General features: G+C 43.0%; 2 protein-coding genes across 2 annotated transcripts in view; one reads left to right on the top strand and one right to left on the bottom strand.

Annotated features, from left to right (window-relative positions):
- The window catches only part of TIMP3 (TIMP metallopeptidase inhibitor 3), a 38,896-nt gene extending 25,974 nt beyond the window's left edge, over window positions 1-12,922 (bottom strand). Inside the window, exon 1 of the mRNA XM_065838661.2 lies at window positions 12,516-12,922. Within this exon, the coding sequence (XP_065694733.1) occupies window positions 12,516-12,639 (124 nt within the window). The 5' untranslated portion in view covers window positions 12,640-12,922. The remainder of the gene's footprint in view (window positions 1-12,515) is intronic.
- SYN3 (synapsin III) overlaps window positions 1-22,432 on the top strand; it is a 206,431-nt gene that overhangs the window by 93,792 nt on the left and 90,207 nt on the right. The window lies entirely within an intron of this gene.

Raw genomic sequence — 22,432 nt, 5'->3', positions numbered from 1 at the left:
AGAAATGAGCATGTATGAATAATAATGAAACAACAAAACCTCTAAAATGACAAGGACTGCTACTAATAAGGTTTGGAGCAGTGCTAGCCTCAGAGAGTCGCAAGTTGGCTTAAAAACAAAACCAACAAATTATCCAACTATGCAAAACAGCCACATATTACATTCTCATTGCCACAGTTTGCAGTAGCATTTTCTGGTAAGGGATTTTAGCGAAAATGCACCAAGACAAGTAAGGGTTCCCCTGTCACCTTCCAAACAGGGCAGCAAAGAAATAAAACCATGCATAGTCGAAGCACTACTGCTTCTACAGAAAGCAGACTGGCAGCACCTGGTCCTGACAGCTATAGCTTTGCTGCCAATACATTCTAAAACCAAAATGGGGCTGAAACCACTATCACGATAGTGAAATCTCACCAAAATGTAGTTTTCCTTTTCTGGGTGAAAGGATCACAGATCTTGCTTGCTCTTGCTATTAAATTGGCAGGCAAACATGTAGCTCACTCATAAGCGTATAGTTCTATTCAGTGCTTGCCCTTTACCAAGGGAAATTACTCTGGAAATACAGAAACAAGTTTTTTGTTTGTTTTTTTTTTAATTTCATTTTAACCATTATTGCTCTATTGATTCCAGCATACACTGGTTGCACACATAACTGAACGTCAGTATGTTTACAACAATACAGCTGTTGCAGCAACTCTAGTGGAGATGTTCTCATGGGGAAAAGAATAGAATAAAGATATATAGTTCAAAATTCAGATGGGAAACAACACGCATCAGCATTTCAGTGTTAATTGCTCAAGTTAAGATGGCTGCTGTGAGCTCTGAAGTCCAAGTGAGCTAGGTAGCCCCTCTTAAATTCCTTTGAATTCTTACCCCTCATTCAGGTCTCTGGGTATTTTTTGGAACAAAAACTGACTTTTCTATATTTTTCTACAGTATAGCCAGGTGGTACTGCCTCAAAGCACCACCACAATAATCTTTCAATAACAACTTCAGGCAATCATTCCTTGTTGGTCCACATATATATTGAGGAATATATGCTGGAAGGAACCCTGTCACATGCTGACCTTATGATGGCTCGACGAACAAATGTAGACTCTGCACAAAAATGTGAACCCCCAGGTATGCCAAGACAACTGCCACCCTAGGACCCTGTTCTGTTTGTCCTCCTGTCCTGTCAACAAGGCTGCCTAGTCAGGATGTGTGTAGGCAATGTTGTCAAAATCAGAAGAGGGGAGGTTTGAACAGTACGAAGGACAAAGTTTACGTCAATGGCCCAAGCTGCCATACTGCATAAAAAACAAACAGGAAAACACTTTATGCGACAGGATGGAAAGAAAGACGCACAGCACTTCCCTTTACTCTACCCCTTCCAACAGCCATTAGTACAGGAGGAAATCAGTATGAAAAAAGGGCATTCAGAAACAAATATGAGATCTTGCCCTGACAGGAAGGAACCTATTGGCTTGAAAACTTTCCGGTAGTAGTGAAAGCCTTGTTTCCCATCCAACCAAATACACAGGTGCTGTCTGCTTTCTACAATCCACACTATTTCTTCAATCAGTTTAAAGATGGTGTAGGAATAAAGGCCAGTAAGGACCTGCTTCCCTCTTTACTTGTTTTTTCAACAGTCAGTGTTTTGGAAAGGACAAATCTCCTTGGGATCAAGCTGGCAGTACTACTTCAGCAGACTCCTGCTAAATCACACAACACCGAGGGATGTAGGGCTTTGTAACACAAGGATTTATTAGTCCTAGGTTTATATTCCTGTAATTATTTGGTGTCAGGAGAATCCTCAGAACAAAATATGAGTAAATATATTATGTTCACCCTGTTGGCCTCCCAGTCAAACAGCAAAAAGAGCAAACCAGAATATACCGGGAAACTCAGGAGACAGCTGCAATTTAGAATGCATGCAGGAGGTAGATTAGACATTCATACTGATAACAAAAACAGACTCCCCAAAGTTAAAATAACAAATGCCTTTAAAGAGTTCTGGAGGTAACTTAAAACTGCAGGGTATGAATCAGTCTCTAACTATGAGGAATTAGGATGACAGCCACAGAAGAGGGCTTTGGGAGAGTCAGACTGCCCTACACCAGGCTTCTGTGAGGAATATTTTATCAGTTTTGGAACTCCAGCCTAGCTAGATGATGCATATGATTCACCATCACAGGTTCTGCTGCAGGGTGCTTGTTTCAATGTAAAGGTGTTAAAGGCAACATACCAAGAAGAGTCATTGGCTGTTTGCCACCAGGTTTAGTCAAGCTTCTCTCTGAATGGATAATACTCCAGTAAAACCTTGCTGTGATAATTTGGGGTCTCTTAAAGTGCCACCTGGGAGTTCTGTCTGATATTGTGGAGTCCTCCACGTTTCTCTGTAAAGCTGCAAACTGTTACACAGTGAGGGAAAAGCAGGACAGCTGCTTAATTCTATTGAAAATATACTGTCTGTAGAGGAGATGGAAACAGACTTATTGAAGTTTGCTTTTTATCTTGATCCTCTAAGGAAATAACCAACTAAATCCTTAATCCCCTACCCCCTTGGGGAAAATAAGAAAATAAAATTTAAAAAAAGAAAGATAAAAGACAGGTGCTGCTCTTCATATTTACTAAAATAAAACAAAAGGCTTAAGAACTCATCCTGCCCTTGCCCCAGCACAGTTCTTTGCAATACTGAGGCTCTTGCACAGGAACTGCTGTTCTTGTCTTCCCATGCTTCTCTGGGTTTGTGATTTTTGCCCTGTGGGATGCTAAGGGAGGGCCCTGTATTTTGTGGCTATTGAACTACTGTACATGACGGCTACTGAAGTGCCCCAGGGGTCACTTTACTGTTCTGTTTCCTCTTGGACTGATTCTCTTCACCAGTGCATTTAAGGTATTCATTACTGGAAGTGCTATACATTTCTGTGTAGTGTTGTCCCTTGATAAGTGTCTCCTGCTCCTTCTTAAACCTTTTTTCCCCCACCCTCCCTTCTCCCAAATACCAGAAATTTTTCAGCTTCTAGCTGTGCACCACATGCAGTATATTATTTATTGGAGGAAATTGTTTACTCAGCAACAGGCCCATGTATCCTAGTCCAGAAGCAAGCGTGATAAACTCCCTAGGGAAATTGTTTCATTCTAAAAGGACTCCCTCCATTTTCCTAGGGAAATTGAAAGCAGAGGACCCAGCAATCACAGGCTTCGCAAGAGCAGGTCCTAAAGGCCATTTCATACTGTCACCTCAATCCCCTTTAATCTGCAATGTGCATTTCTCTAAACCTATGAAAGGCAGGCGGGATATTTATAGCAGTGTCAGAAGAGGCAGGAAGTAGGAAATTGGGGCGGGTGTTTGGAAAGTGTATAAAGGGCTTGGAACTGTGAGACCAGCCTGGAACTCCTTCCCCAAAAAGAACACAGAGCTGAAGGAGAAGCGTCTGGGGAATAGCTGGTTTTCTACAGATATCCTCCGGCTCCCTCCTCCCATACCTGTTGGCTTTCCAACACCAGCTATTTCCCGTCTTTCAAAGTCAAGTGGAAGTTTTCCATTCTGTGGTTTTCCTGTCTTGGTCCAAGCAAGCACATTTTCTCCCATATATTTTAACTGCTTGAAGACCAACACCAAAATCTGCTCTCTAGAGGGAAGAGCTTCCTATTTACAGCTGATCCAAGAAATTTGAGAGAGCTGACTAAATGTCAGAGGAGCAAGATCTTTGCTTTTTCATGTTTCACTGAGCACAAGAGACTGAACTTGTTGTCTGAACAAATGCTCCAGTGCTCTTCTATAGAAAATTAACAGACTAATATAATGCCAGCAGGCCTCCCTGCACTGCAGTAACACCCAATACAGAGGGAAATGTGGAGAAAAGGAAACGGATGTTGAAGTCCCCATATTGTAATTACAATACAGCATGAAGGAGTTAAAATTCAGGTCCTTCAGTCTAGCCCAGCAGGAGCCTGGGTCATTTTGAACATGGACCCATGAACAGAAGCACTCCTGTTTCCTATATGCTATTGTGGGATTTTTTTTTTTTTTTTTTTTTTAAATGAACCACCAGGGAGCAAGAAGTAATAATGTGTTACCTTCATGATGTTGTACCTGGTGTAGCCATTACTATCTGTGCAAGCATTGTGCAAATTCATTGCAATTCGTCATCTGCTTTGCTGAAGTATCAGTGATCATAAAGGCCAGCAGACACCTGGGCCTTTTCAAGTCACAGTCAAGGAATTAAAAAGGGAAAAATCTATGGCATCTCTTTTTTGTCCTTGGGCCCTTTCACATACCTTTCTTTATGTCCCAAATAAAGTAGTTCTAAGCTCTTTAAGAACCAGCAGGATTACAATACTCTGACACTTTAACAACAGATGGGTAACTACAGAAGACTAGGGATTTTTTATTAGATCATGTATTTTCATCCAAAATCAATAACAAATAGGTGTTGAACAATGATGGTCCTGCTGTTTGCAGGCTGACTGCAGTAGGTCAGGTCAGGTTACTACTTCAGATATATTGAAAGTACTTTTTGACAATATGTTGCATCTGACTTAATTTCATTTGCTTCTCCTGCTATGCAGTCTGCATGACTTTCCAATTAAGCTGTATTTTCCTTGTAACTCACCCGGTGAATATAAAAGGAGCCCAAGCCCTGCACATACATCCATGCAACTTGCACTTCTTGAAGAGCTGTTTGAAGAAACTTTGCATTTGTCTAAACGGAGGAAAACAGCATGGCTACAGTCCAGATAGAGTAAAGTGTGGATCCTCTGTCCATGACCAGTCGACCCAGCCAGGATTTTTAAAGCCTAAGCCTTGATTGCCACTTAGAAACAAATATGCTACAGGCAATTAGAGATCAATCAGTAAAGTATCAGATTGTTTTATGTGTATTCTCCTAACTGTGTGTTCCCTGAAGCCACAGTAGCCATTCACCCTCCTGGATGGATTAGATCCACCTTTGGCATGTCCCACAGTTTCAGATGGGGTGACCTACCATGTGTCACAGCTAGTGATTCTTAACTCAACCAGCCTGTTTCTAGTTCATCAATGCTTCCATACAACACGTCTCCCTTCTCCAGTAATCCTTCTCTGCTCCTTACACTTCACGACTAGTCTTTGAAGGGACTTTGTCACTCCTACAGCTCCTAAATACCTTCTCCCATTACAAGTTTCCCATTGAGCTCTTTCTGTGATCATCCTCTTGCCCCACCTGTAACACAGATTGAAGTTTTCAGAGCTGAGCCCCCAAACAGATCACTAGTTCCCCACAAGCACAACCCAGGACCTTATCCTCAAGTTAACAATGGCCTCCCCAAGCACTGCTCTCTGCTGGTTCCCTAGGAGGGACACCCCAAATCACCTCTTTTCTTCCCAAGACAAAAATGAGACTCTATATCTCAGGCAAAGTGTTGCTGATACTTAATGAGGTTTGATGTTATTTTTTGCACATGCATCTCTCTGCTATTTAACTTGAGTTTTGTTGTCTGTATACTGTTTCTCAAGGCTGAAATTACCCTTTGGAAAGGTCTTGTATAATCACTAGCAGGAATTTGGACTATTCATAGTCAACATTTGTTTTACCAGCATGCAACGCAAGAGATTATCTTGTTTCCAAAAGACTCACAGAATCTTTTCTAGCTGGCAAAAACATTGAATAAATAGAACAATCAGGGCTGTGTAAAACTACTTGCATTTTTGTGTTATTAGACATTGTCAGTTAGCATACTAAATCTTCACTCTAGTTACTCAAGGGAATTACTTCAAATTACAGTAGAAGGTCAACTCTTTCTTTTTAACAATAGTTTTAAGCTCTCCAGTATTTCTAACATTCCTCTTAGAAACCTGAAATCATCAAGTCAAATTCAACACTGCCACAAGATGGTGAAATACTGCTCAGACCAGTGGCACTGCACCTGCTTTAGACAAGTTATAAGGTTGATCCAGTATTGCCTTTTCTTATTCACAACTGGGCTACATTTTAGATCTAGTATAAAAGGGTGTAAATGCATTTAACCCACTTTAGCCTTATTTACCTCAGTCCCAGTACCAGCCTAATACTTTCAAATAACAGAAATTTGAAATTTGCTGGTTAACATTCTTTTCTCAAGTTATTCCAAAGCAAACCAAGTTTAGCACTAGTTTTAAATAAAGGCCTAGCCCACTATGGGCAAATAACACTGGTAGCAGAGTCACAGGTGGGCAGAACACCAATAATTTTGACCTGATCTTTCAGGTGTCTGCTCTAGAGGAAGAGCTCTGGGTTATAATCAAGCCCCAGCAGTGTGCTTCCCTCCTCTGTGCCCCACATACTTAGACACAGAAGTTTACCAAAAAGGTTGACCTTCAGCTCAGCTATTTGCAACAAGTGTTCAGGGCCACAAAGCTGAGGAAAAGTTAAGACAGTCTTGCAACAGCTTCAAATACAGTCAGCTGCCTTCAGTCAACCTTGTCTCAAAGAAGTCTATGTAAGTTATAGTTTGCTCAACAAGCAGTAGCAGCCCAATAAAGTTACACTAGTAAAATTTCAAGTGTCACATGTGGAGGTTCTTCAGGGGTTTAGATGAGCTACAGTAGGTCTTTAATCAACTCTGCATTTGCTTAACTCAATGGTGCTCAAATGCTCAGTTTTCCTCTCTCTTACACTACTATCATTTCATCAGTATCATTTCAGTTGATTCCAATTTATAACATCATGTGAAAGACAGAATCATAGCCTGAAAGTCTAGAGCAATAAGCAGCACATCAGAGCAAAAGCCTCTTCATCTTGAACAAAAAAAAACAAAAAAACAAAACAAAACAAAACACAACACCACAACCTCTCATCATTCAAAGGAAACTCAACCACATGCACTCCAGACAGACATTATCATGACTGAAATTAGTCCCTCAGCTTAGTCTGGTTCAGAGCTGGCAAGCACAATGTGCCTGGCCTTGCCTGCTAACTCAAACCAAGCTGTCCTCTCAGGTTTACTAGTTCTTATGAACTTTCAGAGAACATCTGGCAGAAGTTTCATTTAATGACACGACCTCCTGTCCAGGCCAAACAGGCTCTGTTCTTCAGTGATGCATGCTTGGTTAGGCTACATAAGAGCACCACATAGTATTGGAGCTGCGAGGAAAAGGAAATAAGGTCTCAGACAACATTGTAACATTGCAAAAGTTTTCAGTTTAATAGCTTTAACATCCAACTAAGGCCAAGGCGATTCACTGAGTGTTCCTACTAGAGATTCTTGATCCCACCCCCATGACTGTCAGTGGGATTATGCATGAGTACATAGATCCATTTCATCAGATACCAATCCAGGTATATATAAGAGACTCCAAAAGGCCAGGACTAACCATATTTAGTATCTTGGAAAATGTGAAGTCCACTGATGAAGCTAAGAATGAATGTGTCACATTTTGCCACTTCTCCTATGGTCAACCAAATTTGCTTATCCTGAATAACAGATATTAACAAGGCAGGCCCTTTCCTATCTCAGATGAAAACTTTTGCTAAGCTAAAAAAAAAAAAAAAACCAACTAGTACCGCATATGGCAGTAGCTAACTATGTTCCCACTGGCCCACTTCTTCCCAGAAACATTAGAGGAGTAGTTGGCAGGTGGACAGTTCTCAAGAACAGGTGAGATATCAGTGAAAATAAGAATGAAAGAAAGTGTACATAAAGCAAGGAGCTCTAAGACTCAAGGTTAGAACATCTGGCTCTGCTGGCTCAGAGGTCTTGCTGGAATTACTTCCTGCAGGAAACCCAGAGTAAGCACATGCAACAGTAACAAGATACCAAAGAAGCCTTTTATAGGATTCTGCACTACATCTTCCAAATACCAATTTCCACCACATTTTTTTTAATACATCCATTTGGAGAACTGACAAACTCCAGATCCCAAAAGGTGTTTACTCTGCTATGGACTTTAATTGAAAATAACCAACAAAACCAACAAAAAAGTAATTCCTATTTCCACTTCTATTAAATAGGACAAATCAGTTTAGCATGGCCATCTTTCTGTTAGAAGACAAAGAACATCTTCACCATCATTTTTACTATGGACATTGGAATTCCATAGAAGTTAAACAGATCTCTTTAGTGTCTTCCCATATAAAATGTAACTCACAGTCTGTTGTTTTTTTTTTTTTAAAGCTTTACAAGATGTTTCTCAGATTTCCTGCTTCTAAAATGCCTCAAAGGGAAATTCAGTCTAAAAATGAAAACACATCATTACTTCCTCAACATAAGTGTGATTCCAAAGCAGATACAACACTTTTGCAACCACTACCACAACATGTAACCGAAAATTTGTTTTTAAATTAATCTTAAAACATTGGTATAATAATTAATTGGAGTGGGCTCATTTTAACTTTTAAGTTAATTTGGCAGACCTTAGTTGTCTGCCTTAAAAGACGAGACAGCACATGTGACCTCACTACAGAGTCTATGTCAAGGCAGAGAATGCATGTTCAACATCTCATGTATGATCGAGTGGTTTTGCTTATCTCCTTTAGCTTATTAGTGACAAGGTAGAATGATCAATTCAAGGAAACCAGTGAAAGAAAAAGGGCAAGTTTTCAGTGAGGTGCTTAGACTTTGAGCCAAACAAATTCATGAGCTTCCTCTTCCCCTGCTGTGTCTTGTTCTTCTCATCTCACTTTCTCAGCTCAAAGGAAGCTAACCACTGCTGGTGTTGGGAACTCAGTGCTCTGAGTGGAGGAATGAATGGCTTCCTTTGCACTGAGGGACCCCAAGAGCTTATCTTCACTTTTCCAAAGCTTGCCAACTCCAACTCAGCAAGAGCAAGGTTATTTAGAAGGCAGAGGGGCACTATGCACCAGCATCTTTGCTGCAACAGGTATTTCTTCCCCCAACACAAACCATAGAAAAGTATGTTATTTCAAGTTCCTTTGAACTTAGGTAAGAGACAGCTAGTGTTGCCATAGCTCTTTCTGAAGTATATGCACGAGATGAAAGTGAGATAGGTGTGGAATGGACCAAGTACTTTATCACTTGCAGACTCATTTGTCAAAATCCAGCCTTCAATTTCACACATTTCTTTTTTTTTTTAAAGGGGAGGTGGGGCACAGGGGGCCATGCAGGAGGTGTTTTTCCAAACCTGTGAATGCAACATTCAGCAGCCAAGCTCAAAAGTTCCTGCTGCTCCTGCAAAGAGGAAAAAAAAAAAAAAAAAAAAGACAAACAAACAAACCCTTTTCATGTCAGTTATGTCCAGCTGGAAATGTCACAGCTTTGTCACAATGGAACAAAGCATGCCTGGTGTCTCTTCTTTCAAAAGGTCTCTTAGTTCAAACAAAAGAAAAATATTCACATCTGGAAGGGGTCATAGGCAGAAGGTGGGAGTGGAGGAAGCAAAGTTCAGATGGCAAGTCATAGTAGTTGTTCTTTGTCTTACTGTTTGTCTAATATCGTACTGCCTGTTCTGGCACTTATCAATCCAGCTAAAGAAAGCAAGCCAAGAGTTAAAACAGCAATTTTATTATTAATTGACCTCAGAGGGCCAGATGAGACACACCTCTTCACTTTTGCTTCATTCATCATGCTGGAACACTCAGGCTGAGTGAAAAGACCACTTGTGACCAGTCTGGCAGTCACTCCTCTTTCCCCCCTACCCCCCTCCGTCCTTTTTTTAATAAAGAAAAAAAAAAAATTATTGTGTATGGAGTCCAAGCTTCCTTTAGAAGACCACAAACTTGTGTTTCAAAGGATGTACACATTGAGATCCTGCCATTTCCAGTGGGTTTAACTGAGCATCTGTTTCTGTAAAGATTAAAACCTTCTAATGACTGCTGAGTTGGGAGGCTGTATCAGAACTAAGCCACAGGAAGACCAAAAATTAAATGTCTAGTGAGATCAGGTTAAAGGAGAATGAACTTGAGAGCAGGACTGCACTGGTTAGGCATGAAATACCAACAGTAAGAGTTTGCATTACACTCCTAAACTAGAAGTTTTCTTCTTCTCTAACATTCAGTGCTTCTGAAAATGAAAAGCCTCTCCTAGGCTGCCACCTAGCTTGTACATTTCTTGTATTGTTTTAGGAACGATTTTTAAAAGCTCTAGCCCTTACTGCACTGACTCCTCCCTTTTGAGCTGGTATTTTGTCAAGAGTTTCAAGAGCGATAAAAACTTGCTGGCAAGTCCCTTTCTTCCCCACAATGTGTTTTATAACCCAGCGTGTAGTTTAGTCTGTCTAAACACTGCAGTACTACACTGCCATGAGTTTCCATGGAGATGATTAACTCCTCCAGAGCCAGAAAGCTTTAGTGTGCTTTTTGCCCTTTCACCACATGAAGAATGACAGCATTTACTAAAAATCAGCCTGCAGAAATATCACATTTTCCAGACAGTTCTAGCAAATATAAGGATTTACTTTTGCTTCAACCCATCACACAGAAGTGCAGTCTTAACCAAACTTGCATTTAAGTCATCTACTAGAACAAGTTGCTTTTTTCCCCTTCTGCTTCTCTTCCTTTGCTTTGCCGTGATGTTTGAAGGCATGACAGCCCCACTTAAATCAACTTTTGAACTACTACATCTCAGAGCAAATCCAAGGCATGAGATATAATGAAGAGTCCAGAAGAGAGAAAGAAGAGATGAAGCAAATGACTGTGAACTCAACCAGAAATCAAAGTAGAAAATAGAAAAACTTGGTGCCCTAAAGTTTAGGAGCACTGTTACATGAAACTTCATAGTTTGCCACACTCCTAGTCACTTATGCAGATAGCAAAAATATACTGAGAGTATGCATTCATAATAAAAATTTATTTAACACAATTTTAAGAACTTGAATTAAACTGAAAACAACCCATAATCTAGTATACCATGATCTAATCAGAGCAAGAAAGGACACCTTCTCCCCAAATGCAGCTAATGAAGGCCACATGCTGTCATCAGCTTTAGCTGTGGAAAAATGGTTTCCTAGTCTCACTTTCACAGAAAGAACAGTCTCCTCGGCAGTTACCACTTTGGTGGCATGCTTGTTGATCCAAACTATGAAAATGGCAACAGACCTTTGAATACTGAAGTTTCCTGGAAGAATTTCCCAGTATAAAAACTATTTTATAAATATTTTCCAGGCTATCATCACTGAAACAAACTGTAACCTTCCCAGCACTTTTAACATGTAATGTTTTTTTTGGCATTCAAGAGCAGATACACTACATAAACTAGACATGAATAACCAGGCATAACTGCAGTTTCTGTAGAAGAGTTAAAGGCAAGAGAGAGATTTTTCTGCCAGTAAGCTTGGCTAACTTGAAAGAGCCATTGGCAGGGTTCATAGCAAAGGGTGTTTTGCTGCAGTGGGAATTATTTTCTATTTGACTTCCATAGCAGTTGCCAAAAGGATTTCTTTGCAGACTCCACTTGGAGTCAGTACTGTGTGAGCACCAGCAGTGCAAAGTCCCCCATCCCCTTTTACACTTTGTTACTAAGACAATCCAGAGGTGCAAGAAGACTTCACTCATGCAGTCCACTCATGACTGCTGAAGTGACAGCCTGCATTTACTGTTAAGTGGTCATGTGTACAGTATTAACTCAAAGGACATCGCTAATTGATTTCATATACTTTGCCACAGGACACTTGCCAAGCAGCAACTGTATTTGGTTAACCACCCTTGCCTACAAACAACCCAAAGAACTTGAAACCAGAGTCTCCAATACCATCTCCTCAGAGATCTTGGGTGTCCCCCTTGTCCCCATCTAACATTAGTGTCACAAAGATCCCTAGGGATGCCAAAACCCATAGCAGAGAACATCAGCAAGGATACAATAAATGTTCCAACTTTCCAAAAGAGCATGCATGCTTGCACACCCCACACAGTCACAGAGATCACAACATCACGTGTGGAAAGCACGGAGACACTTGTTACCTGCTTCTCCAGCCCGTCCTGAAGTTACTGGTGCAGCACCACAAGCCTGTGTGAGCTGCACCTTCCAATACCAACCGCCACAGGCGGTTCCCCGGCTTGAGAGAACTCGTCCTAACCCTGCCTCCTATTATTTGTCACCAGGTTGTGGAGGAAATTTTGGCTGCCTGCACCTCCAATTATGTTTTTGCCTCACTGCAGGAAACAAGCCACTATTACAATTACTGATTTCTTGAAAGTATTTCTTGGAGAGGCTGCCACCACCACTGCTGCTGTGGGACAGGACTCACTGCTGCGACCACCTCACTTCCCATCGCCCCTCAGGAGGGCTGGTCCCTCACCACACACCTCACCTCTTGCTAATCCAGGTGTGCACAGCAGCTACCGAGCCGTACCTAATCTTGAAAGGTCAGGCCACCCCTCACCAGTTTAACCCACCCCACCTCTGTTTTCATCGAGTCAAGGTTTACTTGTGGTGACTGCCCCGCTGCTGCCAACACACCCTTAGGGCCCTGCAGAACTTTCTAGCAGCACAGGCTTTGCACCGGCGGGGCAGGTGCAGCCTCCCCCGGGCGAAGAGCCTCGGGCTTCTCCCCCAGGAAACCCCCCGAGCCCCGGGGGCTGTAGGGCGAGGAGGCACCGCCTGCCCGCAGCACTTACCGATGTCGGAGTTGCAGAAAGCGTCCTGCGGGTGGATGGGGACGCAAGTACAAGCCTCCACCACCAAGTCCCGCAGGCTCCAGCTGCAGAGGAACACGGCAAGGAAGCTCAACCACGCCGTCATGTTGCCTCCGAGGTGCCTTCTCCTCACTTCTGCGGAGCAGGAGGGCAGCCGCTGGCCGGCTCGCCTGACTTGGATTCTCTCTTCCTAACAGCCCGCACACCGCGACTGCCTGCCTGCCTTCCCTCTGTCTCGCTGGCCCCGGCAGCGCAGCCTTCACTCAGCAGGACAGTGCAAGCCGGAGGGCACAGCAGTTCCGCGGCTCACAGCAGCTGAAGGCTCCGATGCGATACCGACAAGTGCAGAACCGCGCTGCGCCGTGACGGGCCGGTGCACGGAGTTATAGCCTCGATCGCGCCCTCTCGGGCTCCGGGGTCGCCGCCGCCCCCGACCAATGGGAGCCCGGCATTACCTCATCGGTGGGAGAGGCCACCGGGCCGGGGCGGGGCCGCGGCCGCGGCTTCAGCGCCTTATAGGGAATAATGCGGGGAGAGCCGCGCGCGGGAGGCGGTTGGTCGGTCTGAGGAGAAGTTCTCGGGCTCGTATCCGCTGGTGCTGCCGAGGGGCGGCGGGTTGAAACTCTGAAAAATTAGTTGTACCTTCAAGGTATCTGCGAGTACCCGCCCCGTGGCCGTCAGTGCCCGGGGTCTGGCCCCGAGGAGTCCCTTGACCTGTCTCCCCTCAGTCCGCACCTCAGGATGCGAGACGCACCTGGAAAACACACGCGGGGTTTGCTGTTCGCTTGAAAAGCTTGGGTTGTTCCCCTCAAAACCACCTCGGCTGTCTGCAAGCTGATGTTAAACTCATCTTAAAATACCATTTTAAAGGGTTTTCAGAAATTCAACAGAAAATGCAAGGGGAGTGCAGCGTATTGCTGCTTTTCCTCTTTCCATAGGCAGTGAAAAGAGGACAGAAGAAAAGAAGGACAAGACCTAGTTGAACTATAAACCAGGATTTCATCCTGCGGTTTTTAATCCTGCCCAAATGCTCCTTCGCCTGTCACTGCAGCAGCACCACCCATCACTTCCCCTTTTTCGGGCTTGCAGTCAGCAAGGGATCATAAACGGCTAAAACCGAGCTGGAAAAGCAGTGTCGTATCTACCCAGGCACTCCCAACATTTAATCTCAAAGTATATTTTAACAGAGCAGCTTTAGTGGAATTTATAGAAAAGTCCTGTTTGTTTTGTTTTCCCTTATCCCCTTTTGGAACAGTAAATTTCTATCAGCTGTAGAAATGTAAATGTTACAGAAGAGCTGGGACTGTAAGGAAAGAGATTGCCAGCTGCAAGATACAGACAGCCTTATTATCCTGCAAAGGGGACCAAGGGGTGATTAATCACAGTATCAAACCAGTGTATATAATGTCAGAGTACTTTCCACAGGGTTTACAAGACTTAAGCATGTCTAGTTATAAATTATGCTGGTATTAAAGGCTAGGGACCAGCTGTCCTAAATATCTAAATAGTCAGCTAAGTCTTCAGATTTACAATTCTGCTCCATCTGGGTGAAGCACAGCCTGCCTACACCTTTTCTTTAATCATACCATCCATATAAAATTAAAACCTCCGATCTTATGGAAACACAGGCTTTTATTTGGAGCATCAGTACACAAAAGGTTCAGGATGGGTGTTGCTAGTAGAGATCAAGGTTATAGTGCTAACAGAGGGAAACGCAGGTTCCTACCCTTGCTGCGACACAGACAACCTGTGTGACAGCTTCACCTCAGTGTCCTTCAAATCCTGATCTGTGTAATGGGGATAATAGTGATGGGAGTGTCTCAGGAATGTGTATTAGTGAACACACTGAAAAAATTAGATGGTGTTGAGGTGCTAACGGGTCATACAAGTACATATGAGGCAGGGTGTTAAACAGGACATTAGATTTAGACGTGTCAGTGCCTGAAACGTTCAGCTCCAAATTGCAACATGAGAAGATCTATGCAAAAAAACCTCTTTAGGTACTTGAACTGTCTGCTCCAGGTACTACAGCTGAAGAATCTCTCAGATTGAACTGTCATTTCAGTCTCACTGGGTATAAAGAAGGAACAACTGTACTGACCGCAGCAGAGTAAAATAGAAGAAAAATGAAGTGTATCTGCCACTTCCATTTTTTCTTTGTTGTTGTAAAAAGTTTTATATCACCAACATCATGATACACCTGGTCTATCAACATTTCAGATCAGTATCTGAGAGAAGCGGAGTTATTCCATAACCTGACACTGTTGTAAATGAGAGAGAATTTGGCCCACACACAACTAAATTACAATGACAGCTCCAGCACCACCTCCCTTTGCTCTCAGGCCAAGTAACTCCTCCTAAGTATGTCTCTTAATTTCTATAATAACACCTTTCCTGCATGTTCTGAGAACTAACAAGATGAATACTCTGTAATAAGCTTTAACCATGTTGGATGCTGTGTGAAAGCTAAGGCTGACTATAATACACAGATGCAGGACACATGCAGAGGGAACTGAAAAACAAACCCTTCAGTCATCATCTCAATTTCTGAAAAGGGAGAGGAAGGGGGCTAGAAGCTACTGAAGTTACACAGGGCCCTCCAAGGCATGGAAGTAGCTTGTTTACAGTGAGACTGACCAAGCTTGTTAAAGTAACACCAAGTTTGTGCTGATTACAGAATCTAGTTAACTTTTCAGATATAACCCAGAGAAGTGCTTTTCAGGATGAAAAGGAGTGCCACAGCTTGATCCAATGGCAAGGCACAACTGTTTGGAAGGGGCGGTGTGTAGGCTGTCTGTGTGGCAAGGCTTCTCACTATCTTCTATACCACCTTGAGAGGTGATCCAGTAGTTTTTTTACTGCGTTTATTCGCACTACCTGGAATAGTAGTACCTGTGTTCAATCAGTCATAACAGATGATTCACCTGCTCTTTTCATACCTAGATTTTTTTTCAAAGAGGTTAACTTCTCTATAGTAGTAGTGATGTACATTTTTCAACCACGACCGGATACTGCACAATAATAACAACATTTATTTGCCACTTAACAGGGCACATTCCATATACAGAAACCGGAGTGCTTCATTCTTTAAATCACAGGTAAATACTAGTCAGGAAAGCTCAGTCTGACCAGTGGCCTGCTGGGAGGCCTTGGTTAAATCATTTAATCTGCTCATACCTTCATCTGATCATCTGTAAACTGAAATATTGTATATTATCCTCTGATAATATCTATTAGATATTTGATATTTGCCTCTCTCCTTTGAGACCTACCAGCAAAGTGCACTCTGGAAGAGCCAGGCAGGGGCTCCGAGTGTTTATTTAAATGAGAAAATTTTTATAATGAGATCGAAGTAACACAGAAAGTCAGTGAAGGAACCAAAAGGAGAACTCTATCCGAATCCCCTCTCCATGCCCTGTGTGTGTGCGGAAAACTGCCAAGGGAAAAAAACAAAACAAAACAAAACAAAACAAAAGCACCAAACCTAGCAATCAGTTCCTTTGCCTACATGAAACTTTAAGCCTTATATGGCCATAAAAATGTGGCAGAGAAAAAAGGAGAAAATAAAGACCTTGATCTTCATATGAGAAAATTAGAGTTCATTTTTAGTTAATGTCACCAAATAAAGAAATCTATGTTATTTCAGTCCTCCACTAAGAACACACTGTTGAACACAATTAAGGATCTCTCTGCTGTACTGGGCAGCCACACAATTTCATGCTGTGATCTTGTTGGATCCCACAAGGTAAGCATGACTGGGCTGGGTCAATAGTTGGTGTGAAAATTCCCAGGGAGAGCCATGTCATGCAGGTGTTGTTGACTGAGCAAAGCGGCGTTCTTCCCTCAATCCTGCATGAATGTGTAGGGACAGTGCTAGGGGGCACTGCGCTGCAAGACATGGTTTCGTTTTTTGCAGATGAAACGAGGTTTCTTGCGATAAACCCACTCTCTGCAAAAGGAGAGGTGTTAAGCTGAGTGTCCTGGTTAAATTTCGGGAGAGAAAACGATCTTCTGCTTCCATAAGTACTCACTGCAGTTTGCATCAGGGGAGTGTTAACATCATTTTCCTTCCACAAGTCCTGCTTGTGGCTGGAAAGGACCAACCCTGAACTAGCTGCAGAGACTGAGATAAAAGCACATTGGACTACTCCTTCAAGAGGCATAAGGTGTTGCTGTAAGTGAGTTAAAGGTATATTCACTTCCCTTCTGATCCCATTTCACTGTGAGGGATGCCAGGTGCTGGCAGAGAGCTGCTTCTGAACTGACAAAAGCACTTGATTGTTGGTAGTATAGAAGGGCTTCATCAAACTAGAGGAACTGCTGGCCAAAACCAGAGAGAAAAAGATAAAGAGGGAGAAAAAGGCAGGGAGAAAGGAATGGGGGATGGAGTGAGAAAGAGAGAGAGAAGGAAATATCCCCACTACCACCACCACCAGAGAAAAAATGCCTTGACACATGTAATGGCTCAAAACACTCCAGCTCATCACCAGACTTCAGCTGCTTTAAACTGAGCATAGCATGAATGAAGTCAGGAGACTTCAGCCTATAGTCCAAACAGTCCTGCCACCTCCATGAGCAATATATTAATTTTTAAAGCTTCTGAAGTATGGGCATTTTTCCATTTTAACTTTTCCACAGTAACTTGATTTGTGAGTGTGGAGTCCTGCCATTAACATTCTAAATTGTTCAACTGCCAAGTTGTTCAAAAGTCTCCTCTCGTCCTAAAAAACTTTTCTTGAAGTTGACAATCCTCCTATGTGTTACCAGCTCAGCATCACACCGTTTAGAAAATATAATTTTTTTTTTCTACTTTTATGCAGCAAGTGGGAAAGGAGAGGCACTTTTCGGAGCTATCTGATGTCTTTTTTTACAGAATACTCATGTCATCTCAAAGGGCAGTACAGAGTGGTCATGCATTAGCAAAGATTCTCCTATTTCCTGATTATCTGTTTCCCTTTCAGAATGCTTGTTTTTTTCTGACACTGTCCTTTGAGACTACTCTTTTGTTTAAAATGTTCATATTTGCTGTGATTTATGAGTGTGAAAAAGGTTGAGAAAACTTAATCCTCTATTAATTCCTCCATTGTATCAGTAAACTTCATATGCTACTTAAAATAAGAAGACTCTTTCTTCAAAAATGTCTTTGATTCTATAAATACATTTAAAAAAAAAATCATTTGATCTCTTTCTCTGAGATTGCAAAGGAATTATGTCACCTTCCTGTCTGCAAGCCAGACATAGGTAACAGTCTATCCCGTTCCCAAACTTTAAATTAGAGGAAGACCATTAAACCTTCATCAGCTCTAACGGTTCTACACTGTGTTTAATCTTCAAGGATCCTTTACAGATTGTGCTTACAGAGAGCGCCCAGCCTGGGAGCAGACCATAGGCACCATGTGTCACCAGGAGTGTTACATTATAAAGGATTGTAGAATATGAAATCACCCTCTCAGTAGTGTGGGGATCCTCCAGTCAGGCTGTGATGTGGCATCAGCTGCAGAAGGGCAACCAGGAAATATCTTTTAACAGCCTTATCAAGCTGAAAATGTTTCCTGCACATGACTGCACTCTTTGGCTCCAATCCAGCAAAACACTAAGGCACATGTCCAACTTTAAGCACACAAGATGCTCTACTGAAGTCAACAGGACCATTTACATGCAGAAAGTTAAATATAAGCTTAAGTGCATTTCTGGATCAGGGCCAAAGGGCTTGGTACCATGCAGGGTTCAAGCCAGGAGGCTGTGATTAGATGATCTGACAGAGTACGAGGGGGAGAACATGATGCAATTTGCTTGGCTCTACCTGCCTATGCCTCATTCCTAACAATTAATTTTCTCTCATTTTTGTTTATAATAAGTTTTTCCATTTCTCTTATTTTGCTTTCAAGCTGCTGTAGCCATTTCCAAATTGAGGTTGTGTTTTTCTTTTTTAAACCCTTCTAAACTGCATCAATAGCTTTAAGTGACTGAACAAAGAGATTTCAAATAGATGAAGAGGTTCAAATGGTAATAAGAGCTTGTGTTGCCAGAGCTTTGGAGGTTGGCGCTAAGCAGAGAAGAGAGTGAGAGCGATTGAAAATCACTTTTCTGTTGTTCCTTTGTATGAACTGGTTTCTGGCTTATGCAATGCACAGTAATTAAAATGACTGGAATGCCTCACATTTTTAAGAGACCTTTAAGGCAGCTCTGTGGCATTGTGGCCAGCAGAGTTCATGAGCAGATTCATGGCTGCAGTCGAGGTTTGACCTTTCTATCAGCATAACTTGACGAAGACAATATCTCTGGATGGGGAGTTTGGGAAAGAAAGGGTAGACACAGAGCAGCAGTGAGGTCTGCTCCATGCATCAGCTCCATACACAGCTATGCGGCAAGCCTTCCTTTTGGTGAGCTGAGAGCCTAAAATGTTGGTGTGATCATCAGAGATCTCATTGCTTGCTTTCACTGTAGTTTTAATGTCCTGCCCAAGTTCAAGTGTGGGACAGCACTTACACGTTCTCTGTCTCTCACCGTAGTATTCGTTCCCCATAGTTCCTCCTCCTAGGTACTATACATGAAATCTCTGTTTCTGTGAGAGAGAGTTTGCATTTGAGTGCTGGCCACTGCAGTTGCTGGCTGTATTTGGGGGGGTCCAAACAGCTCCCCAATGCTTAGCAGACAGACACCCTGGCAGGCTGGCAAGTCTCTCTGCTCACAGTGAGTTGCTCTCCCTGCGATGAGGTTTACTCTGCTCAGCAGTGGAAAGGGGGTATCTTGCTGCCTTTCAGTCCTCCTGGCACAGCCCCAAATTTCATTTCCTGTTTTCCATTTTTGTAATTGAAGGTGACTGGCCACGGCATCTCTGGTCTTCTCTCAAGAGCTGGCCTGGCTTCTCACAGCAATGAACTGCCACAGATTAGCGGGAGAGCTGAATACAGCCTCTCTCAGGAGGGGAGCTGACTAGACTGAGGAGATGACCTTTTTGGCATGTTGAGCAACCAGATCCTTCTCTCCTCACCTCTCTGCCTCTCACCAGCCTTCTGAGCATATGGACTGAGCCTACTCCCTCATCTCCCAGCACAGACTTTCTCCCCTTCTCCTGCACATCAGAGGGCACTGCCAGCATACAGTGGTTCTCACAAGCCTTTGTAAGTGTAGGAAGATCAAGATCCCAGGCAGGAGACAATAATCTTGTGTGTCTTAGACATCCTGAGGCTAACAGAGTCATAGTCCCTCCATATGCAGCAGGCCAGCCAGTCCCTAAGATGTGCCACTGGTTTATAAAGCATGTTGGAATCCTCTGAAATCACCATACTTGTGAAAAGCAGAAAGAACAGCACCAGGAGGCTGGCTTTCCACTTTCTGTTACATTAATGAGCCTGGAGACAGTGTCATGCTGTCAGGTCTGGAGGAAAGGTCTTCTCTTTACCTGCAGAACAGGTGTGGCTGGAGGAAAAGTTGCTGTCTCTTGCCTCTCCCTGCACAACCTGTAAAAACTTCCTGCAAGAATAAGCCAGTCATTTCATCCCCATAGAATCATATAACAGTTTGCATTGGAATGCACCTTCAAAGCTCATCTAGTCCAACTCCCCTGCAATGAGCAGGGACACCTTCAACTAGATCAGGTTGCTCAGAGCCCCATCCAGCCTGGTCCAGGTGTTACTAGTTTTTCGCCTGAAACTGCAAATAAAGGTGTTAGCTATAAGAATGGTTTCCAATGATGAGGAGAGTGTTCCAGTAGGGAATGAGCTAAGCTATTCCTGTCATGCATGTCAGCACATGGGTGTCAAAAATTAGAAGCAGTTCCTCTGTGTGGAGATGCCAACAGAGATCATTGCCTTGGCACAGGATTTTTTTTTTTTTAATCCAAATTGACTTTTTCAATGCTTTTGTTTCTATGTTCCTAAATCAAAGCTATATTCAAAACAGTAGCTGACTGCTCACTCAGGGCATAGACTCTCAGTCCCAGCCAGTAGAAGCTGGGGGCTTTCTGATGTGAGATTTCAAGGATGGATCTCTTTCTCCTCTGGAGCAAAAGGCAGCGCTTCTGTTTCCTCACTCTTTTGGAATTTTCCTCCATAAATCTTGGCATACAGTGTAAGACAAAAGATGAGGAGATGGTAGATCTGCAGCCTACAGTGAGGACTCTCATTTGTTTATTGTCTTGCTCTTCCTGAGTGAAGAGCAATACATTCCTCAAAGGACCTTTTCAGGTCAGCAGTGTGAGTTCCACACCTAATGTATTAAAGTCAGGACTGAAAAGATCAGTGTTTGATTTAGCACAGATGTGTGAAAATAGTATTCATTCTCCACTGAAGGGAGAGGGAACAATCTACTGCCCCTGTTCCCCTTTCCTTTAATCTGATGGTCCTGATCTCCTTTAATCTGACAGCCTCTATCACTTACTTGTGCCTTTCTGTGTGCTTCTGAGGAGTGTTTCAGTGGGGGACACAGAAGCAGGGAAAGACATCACAGCGTCACTACAGAACATTCTGTTCATTTAGCGAAGTAGCCCTGGTTTGTGTTTCATTGCAAGTGATAATGGGTATTGTGCAGTAAGAGTTAATCTGTAACCAGATGCAGTGTAGCTGGAAGTGAAGCCAAGAAAGAGGAACAGAGCAAACTTCCTCTGTTTTTTCCTTTGCACTGAATGAAACTCCCCCTACCAGGGACTGTAGGGCCAGGATTATGATCACATGCTTTATTGGCAGAAGTTTAAAAAAACAGTGTCCTATACTGAGAGAGTTCAACTCCTTTTGATTTTAACTCAGTTTGTAGCAAGAGCAACATGGTAGCTCACAGTGGGTGTGCTTTTCTGAAGGGGAGGCATGCAGTGTGGGTAAATGTACTAGCATGCTGCTGGTACTACCCAGACAGAAGGACTCCAGATACATAGCAGAGACAGCAATGAGAGCTACCCAGAGCCAGCAGGAGCCAGGAAGGTGTCAAATGTATGTACAGATTACATGCCAGGAGTTGAGCTATGAAGGTACCAAAGCTTGAACATGTGCCCTGAGCAAGATAACACCTCTCTGTAGCTCTGCTCTTATAAATGGTGCCATCAAATCTCTCCCAGAATGTTGGCCAGGGGTTCGACGCTAGCCAAAATGCTTTGCTGTGGGAGCCTGGACTGCTGCAGTGCAGTGGTTCATCACAGGTGTTAAGAGACTGGAGAAGTTCTGAACATTTTTAGCGGTAGCAGGTGGCCAACACTAGCTTAGTACAACACATTCCTCTCCTCCTCTCCTCTCCTCTCCTCTCCTCTCCTCTCCTCTCCTCTCCTCTCCTCTCCTCTCCTCTCCTCTCCTCTCCTCTCCTCTCCTCTCCTCTCCTCTCCTCTCCTCGAAGGAGACAGGCTAAGGAGGGAACATTTTACTTCATTTGAAATTGGTTTCCCCATCCAGAATAAACCTTCACCTCTAGACATCACATATAATGGCAACTTAGCGTAGAGGGACTAGTATAGCATTATCTGTGCATGGCTGTAAACAAATAGCACCATAGAGAGCTGCCTGAAGGAAGCAAAAGCTTATTCCCAGTGAATGAGAGAGTATTTCCTTCTCTTCCTTGCAGAGACAGAACCTAGCTCCTTAACTTAGACACCACCTCCAACTCCACAAGGTGTTTCCACAAGTATCAATGCAATTACTTTGAACAATCTTTTTTTTTTTTTCTTTTTCTTTTTTTCCCTGAAGCTATAACTGAAGGCCAGGCAGTCATAGTCATTCAGTTTTATTTTGAGAAAAGCCTTTTGAGAATAAGGAGGAGAAAAAAGGAGAAGCTGGTGCTGGAAAAAAGTCCTTATCCCACTAGGCATTTCTAGGAAAGAGGAGGGAGGGTGGCTTTTGAAGCCATGCCTATGGCTGCATGTAAGGAATAGTTCTCAAAGGATCCCCTTAATCAGATTCTGCAGAAGATAGACT

This window comes from Patagioenas fasciata, chromosome 1 (assembly GCF_037038585.1).
Source record: "Patagioenas fasciata isolate bPatFas1 chromosome 1, bPatFas1.hap1, whole genome shotgun sequence".
NCBI classification, from domain to species: domain Eukaryota; kingdom Metazoa; phylum Chordata; class Aves; order Columbiformes; family Columbidae; genus Patagioenas; species Patagioenas fasciata.
This window is presented reverse-complemented; position numbering and strand designations above follow the sequence as displayed.